At 44.2% G+C, this 12,083-nt stretch overlaps 1 protein-coding gene across 1 annotated transcript in view; it reads left to right on the top strand.

The window, feature by feature from the left end:
- The window catches only part of NOS2 (nitric oxide synthase 2), a 150,731-nt gene that overhangs the window by 81,978 nt on the left and 56,670 nt on the right, over positions 1–12,083 (top strand). The window contains exons 8-9 of the mRNA XM_073616679.1: positions 2,103–2,244; positions 7,099–7,238. Coding sequence (XP_073472780.1) covers positions 2,103–2,244; positions 7,099–7,238 — 282 coding nt within the window. The remainder of the gene's footprint in view (positions 1–2,102; positions 2,245–7,098; positions 7,239–12,083) is intronic.

The following is a 12,083-nucleotide window of genomic DNA, read 5'->3' as shown; positions in this document are numbered from 1 at the left end:
CAACAGTCCCAGGAATTCTGTAGTGACCTATCGCTGTAAAAGGGGGGCCCACTTGGTCTCTCCCCAAAGGCCTCCGGTAATTAGCAGTGGGAAGCAGAGGGTCAGGGGATGCTCCAGTCTCCCTGCGGCAGCTGTACAGTTGTTGTGATGTGGGCAGTGCTGTCCTGCACCTGGGTGTGCTCACTTCCTGTCTCAGGCCTGGATCTCAGTTGGTATATTCTCCTGCATTCAGGCGAATATCCAGACAGAGGTGCTCTCTCTCTAACTCCCTTGGTGCCAAGAGGAAGAACTTTCCTGGGCAGTTTAATAAAAATCATCTCTCCACTCCTACTGCACAATGCCTATTGGGATCTGTAGTGTAAAAAGTCTATTTATCAGAATTATATGGCTGCTGTCTCAAACTACAACTCCCAGGATTCTCAGCCCTCTACATAGAAGTCAATGGGCTTACTTGGCTTTTGCTCCCCACCTGCTGGCTGAAGGAGAATAGTGCAGCATGACATCAGTATCTCAGTAGAGGGAGAAAGGAATAAAAGGCAATGTCTCCTTCTCCATATTGCTTTAGTCTAGCACCTGGCTACATGTATAACACATAGTACTACTACTTAAATTCTGCTTTAAAGTGGTTGTAAAGGCTGTAAAAAAACTTCCATGGTCAGTTCACCCCCAGCCCCCCTAAATACTTACCTGAGCCCAATCTTGAGCCAGTGCTGTGCCCGAGAGCACTGCTCTCTCTCTCTCCCCTCACTGGACAAGGAGGCAGCAGCAGGAGCCATTGGCTCTCAATCAAATCCTGTGAAGAGGGATCAGGGGGTGGGCCGAGCCACGCTGTATGTATCAATAGACACATGCAACATGGCTGAGAATTGAGACCGCATGTCTGCCCCCATAGCAAGCACTTGCTATGGGGACAGACACACAAGAGGAGGAGGAGGAGGAGGAGACGCTGGTGAGGGACCCCAAAAGAGGAGGTTCAGGACTGCTCTTTGCAAAACCACTGCACAGAGAAGGTAAGTATGACATGTTTGTTATTGAAAAAAAAAACTCTTTGTGCTGGAGGTGCGGAGAGGAACCAGGTTTTCTCCACCACATCTTCTGGTCTTGTTGCCTATTGCTCCCTTACTGGACCAAGGTTCACCGCGTCATCCAGAAGTTTGCTGATCAGGTGTGGCCTTGGACCCCTGCATTCTTCCTCTTGCACCACCAAGAGATTCCAAGCAAGATCTACAGGAGATCTATCTTGCCTCTCCTGCTCACGGCAGCGAAGAGCTGCATACTATTGTTTTGAAAGCAGACACAGCTGCCTGCAGTGGACGTCTGTTTGAAAAAAGTATCTGCAATAAATGCAGTGGAGGACTTGGTGGCCACGGGCAGGAACCATTTCCTCGAGAAATGGTTTTATTGGTACGAGTTTGTCTATCCTGAGGAGCACGCGGAGCTAGTGACTTAACTCCCTTGGAAGCTGAAATGCATTTGAAAGCTCCCCGGACATGGATAAGAGAGTCTGGTGGTAGTTTCCTTCCCCCTCTCTTTCTTTATTTTTTCTCTAGCTATTCTTTGCAGTTTGGCCTTAGGGTCATATTTTCTTTTTCTACAATCTGACTGACCCAGCAGCCCACTGTTGGGATTGCCACCATGAGTTGTTCTCCCTTGTGATACTGTGGTGCATTAGCTTTTGGTTATTTTTGTGGAGATGTTCTACTGTGTGTACAACAATGTTGCTGTTTATGTATCACCGTAGACCTTATTTAAATACAGAATAAAAAAAACTAAAAAAAAAACCTTTACAATCACTTTTGGGACTCCTAATTTTACAAACCACTAATAATGTCTGATGGCGTAATATATTTCATTTTTATTGTATGGTTCTAAATTAAAATAACATCTTAGTAGGCTTGATTGAAAAGCTTTGTTTGTATTTGTGATGCCTATGCAACACGTGCACGCACCATGTGCATGCAAAACTCTTCATTACAGAAATATTTTAGATTTTTTTTTGGTTTGATTGAACCCTGAGGACACCAAAACTATTTTTCCTGTAATTAGGGTATATATTTTTTCTTTGTATAGATCAATAGAAACTCATGTTGTTCTTTTTTTAGGTCGGCAATTACTATATTTCCTCAGAGGAGTGATGGGAAACATGACTTTAGAGTCTGGAACACCCAGCTAATCCGTTATGCAGGGTTTGAAATGGCAGATGGTATAATCATTGGGGATCCAGCCAGTGTGGAGTTCACAGAGGTATGTGATTTATGAAGTGTCAACATGAAAACATCGCAGGAATGTAAAAACATGCTGTGACTGTAGACGCAAACAATGTTTTTAAAATGCAACCTTTTAATATATTGTTATTCATTTAAATTTTGACACTAAACTCACAAGTTCAGTTGATTGTTTAAAAAAACGCTGGATGCACTCCTATATGCACAAAATATTACTGGCTATTAACATTTACAAGTAATAACACCAGAGACGGTTAGTCTAGGGAATATGCAACTGCTTTCGGGACTGGGAGAAATGTTATTACTTGGTAGAGCAAAGTGGACTATGCTGTAGACACCCTGGTGGTATGATTATGTCAGATTTTTGTGATTCAACGCGGTACAATTGTTTTGCATAGAAATTTGGCGTTTTATATTGTAGGCCTGTAATTCTTAGTAATAACACACTTGAATCTGTCCAAACAAAAGTTTAGTAAATATCCCGGGTATGATAAAGTTTGAAACACAAAATCATAAATTATAATATAATAAAAAACTATAAATAAGTATAAAAAAATAATAATATAATTATAATAAAATTAATTTCCCCGCGATTCACTATCGCTCAATACTGCAAGTGTTCTAATTTACTATCGCTGTTTTCTAGCTGGTCTAAAACCACTTTTGACGTAAAGGGACACTTTTTGGTTGCCATGGACAATCTCAAGTTTTCAGGCAGAAAGAACAGTATATATAATATAATACTGCATGCAGGGCATTGGACAAAAGGGATGTGAAATTATTTCATACAGTAATGTAATCTTTAAGATTACAGTGTACTGTATGTATTTTTTTTTTCACTTTTTGAATTTGCTGCCAGGCTCTGCCCCCATGCATTGCGACGCTCATAGGGAACGGGGCCCGGCACACAGAAGCATTGAGCGGAGGACACATCGGGGGGGACATCTCAGGATCGTTGGGACAAAGTAAGCAACCTGCACCGAGATCCTGCAATGCAATCCTGAGTGTGGCTCTGGGTTACTGCTAATGGTACTGAAATTTAACTCCGAGCCACACTCAGGAAAACCGCCAGAGAGGTTACAACAGAGTTCCACCCAAAAGTGGAAGCTCCGCTTATCTGCTTCACCCCCCAGCCCCCCCCCCCCCGGTGCCACATTTGACACCTTTCAGGGGGGAGGGGGGAACGGGTACCTGTTTTTGACAGGTTCGGCCTCCTTCCTCTGCTGCTGGGCCAGTTAGAAAGCGCACTGCTGGTTTCCCTTACCATGAATGGCAGTGGCAGCACCCCAGAGCCAATCTGAAAATCGTCTGGGGTGCCGACATCGCGGGATCCCTGGACAGGTAAGTGTCCTAATGTTAAAAGTGAGCAGCTACAGTATTTGTAGCTGCTGACTTTAAATTTTTTCGCGAGGAGGCGGAATTCCGCTTTAAGTGTTGTTTTTTTTTTTTTACCCTTCTGATTTCCCCATCCAGCCAGATGGTTGTTGTGGATGGGAGAATCACTCCTGCTGCGCTATTGTATTATGACAGCTGGGGGAATACATTGATCAGTACCACAAAACTCAATAGTGACAAAAAAGCTTCAAGTTCTAGGTAGAATACACACCTCAAAATATAAAATAAAAAAATGGAGCTGCGCTAACAATACTGCATAAGTGAAATGATGAAAACACTTAAAAAGTATAAAAAATAATAATGTTGAACATAGTCCAATGAACAGTATAAAATTTGATAGTTGAAATAAGTGAAAAAATCTCGAATGACACCACAACAAACGTGTGCACCTCCACCACACAGAGTGCGTGCTTACCAGAAGGCAAGCAGTATACACTTGCGGCTATCAACCCAGCCAGGGCCTTTATCCTGATCAGTGTTGCCGGTGTTCTATCGAGAAATGTCTCCCGCTGAAAAATGCCCCTTATTGGTCAGCGCATGCGCAGTAACAAACGTCACTCCAGTTGATCAGCTGGTGTGACGTCAACATAGCGCATGCGCAGATGCTATGCAAACAGCGGGGGAACGTAGTTGTTAAATTTAGCCTCACTGTTGCGGGGCGGGTTGTGGGTGTATTGAAGGGTGGGTTTTGTGTGTGTTGCAACCCGCCCTTGGACGCAGGCAAAACCCGACGTTCAACACACCATAACCCGTCCTTCAGAACAGACTAAACCCGCACTTCAGAACACAGAAAACCTGCCCCGCAACAGCGAGGCACAATCTGACAAGTACGGTCTCCCTCCTCTGTTTGCATAACTTTGAATACTGGCCATCGAATACTGTCTCCCATCGAAAAATGCCTCAGACGATCTGCGCATGCGCTGCGTTTATGTCACGCCAGCTGAACAACATATTAGCTGGAGTGATGTTTGTTACTGCGCATGCGCAGACCCATCGGGGGCATTTTTCGACGGGAGACATTTCTAAATAGAACACCGGCTATAGCTGGTGGCACTGATCATTCAAGAAAAACCTGACAGGCTGGTTGTACAGAACTCGAATGGTTGATCGACTACTGTGCAACCAGCCTGACCATACATAGATTGAAATTCGGCTGACTGGCCAAATTTCGATTTGTCAAGGCCAGCTTAAGTCTTTTATCATCTGATGTAGGTGCTATTAAAATGAACATAATAATTTACCATGTGACCTTATTCACAAAACAGTTCTTATGCTGCAGACATATGAGTGCTAGGTGGATTCTTGTTGGTTGTTATAAGTTATAAGATATTACAAGTTATTAAAGTTATAGGATATTAAGTTATACTTAAAGGTTAGCACTTAAATCTAAACTCCAAAAAGATATTTAAAAATACCTATAAATAAAGTTATGTGTAAAAAAAAATCATTGCATTCATTTTAAATACATCTGGTATAAATACCTGTATTTGATGTGATATTAGCCTCTTGCGATCCTCTATACAGTAGCACTTGGACTACGAGAGGGAGATGCAGTGTTGATGAGGAACATGTGAACAGGAGGAGATAGTGGAAAAATCATCAGTATTCTGTTCTTTAGCTGTCCAATCACAGGATGGCGACATGACCAGGCTGTGTTGCTATAGGCAGCAGAGAAAAGTCAGGTCATAGACCTGGCTGCACTGTGTGGTAGGACTGTCTAAATCTCAGAACTGGATAGACAGAAATACAAATCATATGGCAGGCAAAACAGCTTTTATATATGTATTTCTATTGTGTCTATGTCTGTTTACATGAAATTCAACTTTAAAGGCTAAGTTCACCTTTTAAAAAATAATAAATGCATATATTTTTGCAGTTAAAAAATTGTGCATTTATTTATCTTTTTCAGTGGCCTGCAGAGCATTGAACCTGTGATCAGTGCATTGCGTGTGCAATGTCAGGCTCCTGCACACTCTCCCTACAGCTTTCTTGTCTGTTCCTTTGTACAGGCTTTCTATCAGAAAGCTGGAGGAAGTGTGCATGAACTATGAGGGGGCTCATCAGCGCCCTCGCAGTTCATTGAGAAGTGCAAGCCATCTGCCTTGGTGGAAGATGGAGCTTGTAGTTTTCTCATTCACGGATTGCTGTGAACGAATGACATAGCTGTGTGGCATAGCACTGCATAGCCATGCTGTTTTTAAAATGTAACAGTAGGTACAGGGAGAGAATTCTCTGCCCACTGTCACGGGGGGAGAGGGTGCGAGGGTAATAGTAACAGGTTAGTAAAAAGTGAACTTAACCTTTAACCTCCCTGGCGGTATGATTATTTCAGATTTTTGCGTCTCAAAGCGGTCAAATTATTTTGCACAGAAATTTAGCATTTTATATTGTAGGCCTGTAATTCTTAACAATAACACTTAAATCTGTCCATCAAGAGTCTAGTAGATATCCTGGGTATGATGAAGTTTGAAACACAAAATCATAAATTATAATATAATAAATAAATATAAATAATTAAAAAAAAAATAATATAATGATAAAATAAATTTCCCCACAATTCACTATCGCTCAATTCTGCAAGTGTTCTAATTTACTATCGCTGTTTTCTAGCTGGTCTAAAGCCACTTTTGATGTAAAGGGACACTTTTTGGTTGCTATGGACAATCTCAGGTTTCCAGGCAGAAAGAACAGTATATATAATATAAAACTGCATGCAGGGCATGGGCCAAAGCACTGAGGACAAAAGGGATGTAAAATGATTTCATACAGTACTGTAATCTGTAAGATTACAGTACTGTATGTGTTATGATTTTTACATTCTTTTGAATTTGCAGCCAGGCTCCGCCCCCGTGCGTTGCAACGCTTGCAGGGAACGGAGCCTGGCACAGATAGGCTTCAGAGGAGGACACAGCCCGCAGACAGCACGGGGGACTTCGCAGGATCCTGGGGATAAGGTAAGTAACCTGTACCAGGATCCTGAGATGTAATCCCAAGTGTGGCTCTGGGTTACCGCTAATGGTGCTGAAATTTAACCCAGAGCCACACGGGAAAACTGTGCCACTTTACAGGCATACTATAGACACCCCCCAGGCATGATATTTAAAGGAATATGTCATTTTTATTGTTTCACTTTAAGCATTATTAAAATCATTAGGCTGTTTTTTAAAACTTTATTTTGCATTGATACATGTCCCCTGGGGCAGGACCCAGGTCCCCAAACACTTTTTATGGCAATAAATTGCATATAAGCCTCTAGAGTGAGCACTTTTGGTTTTTCATGTTAATGTCCCATAGACTTTAACGGTGTTCCACGGCTTTCGAATTTGCCACGAACACAGCATAATGTTCACTGTTTAGCGAACAGGCGAACACCTGATGTTCGAGTCAAACTTACGTTCGACTCGAACATCGGGCTCATCCCTAATAGACAATATCATGCTGTTGAATTTTTTAATGCAACGTAAACATTTATTTACAGCTATGTATACATCTTGGGTGGAAACCAAAATATGAACGCTTTGAGATTCTTCCCTTGGTGCTGCAGGCAAACGGTGAAGACCCAGAATTGTTTGAAATTCCAAAAGATCTTATATCTGAAGTTATAATGGAGCACCCTAGGTAAGCTCGTTGCTGGTATCTTCAGCTGGAAATAAATTGCCCTCTTGTGACTTTCATTTCTGACGTACAGTTTTATTCTGTAATCCTATAACCTAACATGGATATTTTTTGTTGTCTGCTAAGGCACTGATAATGGATTTTGTGGGATACTAGAGAGAGCGCCTGTCTACACATGGTCAGCAAGCTGTTGGTTAGCTTAGCACTTCAAAATAAAAGTGCTTAGTACCTGAATCCCCCATGTAGGGACAGCCCGGTAAGTGCCGGTTCACACAGGGGCGACTTGTCAGGCGACCTAGCCGCCTGACAAGTCGCCTCCCGTTCTGTACAATGGAACCGTTCTAATAGGAGCGACGCAAGTCGCTCTGACTTAGAAAAAGGTTCCTGTACTACTTTGGGGGCGACTTGGGGTGACTTGCATAGACTTCTATACAGAAGTTGTTTTGCAAGTCGCCGTGGAAGTCGTTTGCAGGTCGCCTCGGTGAGGCGACCTGCAAGTCGTGCCGCCCCTGTGTGAACCGGGGCTTAAAATGGACCCAAACTTGGAAAGTGAAGATTATTATTATTATACAGGATTTATATAGTGCCAACAGTTTACGTAGCGCTTTACAACTTGAGGGTAGACAGTACAAATACAATACACTTTGATACAGTAGGAATTAGAGGGCCCTGCTCCTTAGAGCTTACAATCTAAGAGAGAAGGTCAAGAGATACAAGAGGTAATAACTGTGGGTGATGTGCTGATTGAGAAGATAAGTGTACAGTTGTTAGGTGGGGGCCAGATAGGCTTCTCTGAAGAGATGAGTTTTCGGGGATCGTCTGAAAGTGGATAAAGTAGGAGAAAATCGGACGGATTGGGGTAGAGCATTCCAGAGGATGGGGGAGGCTCTGGAGAAGTCCTGAAGGCGAGCATGGGATGAGGTGACAAGGGAGTTTGAGAGCAGGAGGTCTTGGGAGGAGCGAAGAGAACGATTAGGTTGGTATTTTGTGACTAGGTTAGAGATGTAGCTGGGGGCCAGGTTGTGGATGGCTTTGTAAGTTATAGTTAGTATCTTGAATTTAATTCGGTGACTGAGTGGCAGCCAATGGAGGGATTGGCAGAGGGGTGTAGCAGACGCTGAGCAGTTTGTGTGGTGGATGAGCCTGGCAGCAGCGTTCATGACGGACTGAAGTGGGGATAGCCTATTTAGAGGTAAACCAATGAGGAGGGAGTTGCAGTAGTCGAGGCGGGAGATGACCAGGGAGTGGATTAGAAGCTTTGTGGTGACATTGGTTAGGAAGGGGCGTATCTTGGAGATGTTGCGGAGATTGAGGCGGCAAGCTTTGGATAGTGATAGAATGTGGGGTCGAAAGGTTAGTTCAGAGTCCAGGATTACACCTAGGACCCTGGCGTGGGGAGATGGGTTGATAGTTGAGCCGTTGATATTGACAGGGAAAGCAGGGGAAGTGGCACCTGAGGGAGGAAATATCATGAGCTCGGTTTTGGATAGGTTGAGTTTGAGGAAGTGATGTGACATCCAGGCTGATATGTCTGCTAGTAAGTTGGTAATGCGTGAGGAGACAGATGGAGAGAGCTGGGGGGTGGAGAGATAGATTTGGGTGTCATCAGCGTAGAGATGATATTTAAAGCCGTGGGAGGCAATCAACTGACCCAAGGAGGTGGTGTAGATTGAGAAAAGGAGAGGTCCAAGAACAGAACCTTGAGGGACCCCAACGGAAAAAGGAAGAGGAGAGGAGGAAGTAGAGTTGTAAGTGACACTGAAGGAGCGGTGTGATAGGTAGGATGAGAACCAGCGAAGAGTACAGTCACGGAGACCAAAGGAGTGGAGTTTTTTGAGGAGAAGGGGGTGGTCCACTGTGTCAAAGGCAGCAGAGAGATCCAGGAGAAGTAGTACAGAATAGTGTCCATTGGCTTTAGCCATTAGTAGGTCATTTGAGAGTTTAAGGAGAGCAGTTTCCGTGGAGTGTTGAGGGCGAAAACTGGACTGGAGGGGATCAAGAAGTTTATTCATGGTCAGATGGTCGCTTAGTCGATTGTAGACCAGTCTTTCAAGAAGTTTGGAGGAGAAGGAGAGTAAGGAGATGGGACGTAAGTTGTTGAGATTGGTGGGATCCAGTGAGGGCTTTTTTAGTATGGGGATGACTAGCGCATGTTTTAGAGAGTTTGGGAAGATGCCACAAGAGAGGGAGAGGTTGAAAATGTGAGTTAGAGAGTGTAGAATCGAGTCAGAGTGTGAGCGTAGCATTTGCGAGGGAACAGGATCCAGGGGGCAAGTGGTTAGATGGGTGCTAGATAAAAGTTTAGCAACCTCAGTAATAGTAGCAGGGTTGAATGAGGGAAGTAATGATTGTACCTGTGGACATGGGGTGTTGCATGGGGGAGGTTTTTGCGCATTGGTGATCTCCTCGTGAATTGTATCAATCTTAGTTTTGAAGTGATTGGCAATCTCCTGGGCAGTGAGTGAGTTGGTGGGTGGAGGGAGTGGAGGACAGAGTAGAGTGTTGAAGGTAGAGAAGAGTTGACGTGGACTGGATGAGAAGGTGTTAATGAGTGTGATAAAGTAGGTCTGTTTGGCAGTGTGAAGGCAGGAGTAGTATTTTAGGAGGGCAGATTTATATTGTGTGAAGTCTTCCTGGGTCTTAGTCTTATGCCACAGGCGCTCAAGAGCGCGGTTACGTTTTCTGAGACTTCTGGTGTCATCTGTTTGCCAGGGTTGTAGCAGTCGGGGCCTAATTTTGCATGTAGTGAGGGGGGCAAGCTTGTCTAGGGAGGAAGACAGTGAGCTGTTGTAGATGAAAGTAGCTTGGTTGGGGCAGGACAGAGGTGAGATTTTGTCATAGAGGTGATCAGTAGCAGAGTAGAGAAGAGAAGGGTTGAGGTGGCGAAGGTTTTTACGGGTAACTGTTAGGCGGTTGGAGGGAGAAGAGGTAGAAGACAGGGAGAGAGCAAAACTAATAAGGTGGTGATCAGAGAGTGGGAGTGGATTGTTGGAAAGGTTGCACGGAGTGCACAGATAGGAGAAGACAAGGTCAAGGGTGTTGCCGTTGGAGTGGGTAGGAGCCTGTATCCATTGCTTCAGGTCAAGCGATGAGGTTAGACTGAGAAGTTTAGAAGTAATAGTAGTGTTAGTGTTAACAGGGATGTTGAAGTCCCCAAGAATGATTGTCGGGATTTCAGCAGAGAGAAAGTAGGGTAGCCAGGCAGAGAAGTCGTCAAGAAAGGCTGATACTGGTCCAGGGGGCCGGTAGATGACAGCAATTCTTAGAGAAATGGGAGAGAATAGACAAATGCAATGTGCCTCAAAAGAGGAGAGTGTCAGAGAGGGAGGTGGGTGAAGTACCTGATAGGTGCTGCATGGGGCTAGAAGGATTCCCACTCCACCTCCCTTCCGTCCACTTGGTCTGGGGGAGTGAGTCCAGAGAAGGCCCCCATGGGAGAGGGAAGCAGGAGAAATAGTATCCGATTCATGAAGCCAGGTTTCAGTAATGTCAAGTAGGTTAAAGGCATTTGTGATAAAGAGGTCGTGAAGGGCGGTGAGTTTGTTGCAGACAGAACGTGCGTTCCACAGGGCACAGGAAAAGGGGGGCTGGTTTTGGAAAGAGGAATAGAGACCAAGTTCTGTGGGTTGTGGCTCCTGCCAGAGGGTGTAGGGGGATGGGGGCGATGGGCAAAGACAGATGATGGCGGCCCAGGGTTTGGGGATATGTCACCAGAGATTAGGAGAAGCAGGAGGGTGAGGGAGGTAATGTGGGATTGTGATTTATGTGAAGGGGCATGTCTCAGAGTACTGGAGGTTTTATCAGTGTATGGATGTAGAATGAGCAAGAGTTGGTAGGAGCAGTAGTAGGGAGAAGACAGAAGGCAGGGTGATATGTATAAGCAGGCAGGTGGAGAGGGGGGGTGAAGGTAAGAGAGTTTGAGGAGAGAGGACAGGAGTGTCAGAAGCAGTGGTAGAGAGTGCATGTTACAGAGTGGAAGGAGAGCTTATTAGAGAGACAGGGTCACCTGCAGTCTGTTAGGTGCTTTCCAGTGCAGATTGCTGTACTTGTTTGTTTCGTGCAATGGCTGAAGTGCAGAGATTGAAGTGCATATCACTTGTAGAAAGAATCACTTAGAGAAAGAAGCCATTGCAATGTGCACCCCGAGCAATGTGCTCACCCCTTAAGGATGCTCAAATTTATACTCTTATAAGGGTGGGTTGGAGTTCATTAATTAATCATGAGTGACTATAAGAATGCCTAACAATCAAAGTGGACTTTTTGCTTCTAAAGTCAGAAAAGCAAAAGGCCAGAGGCCAAGATAAGATCAACACATAAAACTTAGGTAAGACAGTCCAGAGCAACAAACAACAATGTCATGGTTGTGCACACAGGGTAATAGATAGAGAAGGCCACATACCAACACATACACACAGACAGCAAGCAGATCCCAATTTCAGTTAACGGTGGAAGATTTCGTTGAGCTGACACATACCAACACATACACACAGACAGCAAGCAGATCCCAATTTCAGTTAACGGTGGAAGATTTGGTTGAGCTGACACATACCAACACATACATACAGACAGCAAGCAGATCCCAATTTCAGTTAACGGTGGAAGATTTGGTTGAGCTGACACATACCTGTAAAGAGACAGAGAAGGAATGATCAGGTGAGGCAGAACTTAATGCAGAGATTGAAGTGCATATCACTTGTAGAAAGAATCACTTAGAGAAAGAAGCCATTGCAATGTGCACCCCGAGCGAGAAGATTTGCTATGTTAGAGAGAACTGTTACTTGTATCAAAGTTGTACCCTGAAAAAGTGTCCCTCTTGGCTTGAATTACTCATGTAATTCATAACAGTGC

Source organism: Aquarana catesbeiana, linkage group LG02 (genome assembly GCF_042186555.1).
Source record: "Aquarana catesbeiana isolate 2022-GZ linkage group LG02, ASM4218655v1, whole genome shotgun sequence".
NCBI classification, from domain to species: Eukaryota; Metazoa; Chordata; class Amphibia; order Anura; family Ranidae; genus Aquarana; species Aquarana catesbeiana.
This window is presented reverse-complemented; position numbering and strand designations above follow the sequence as displayed.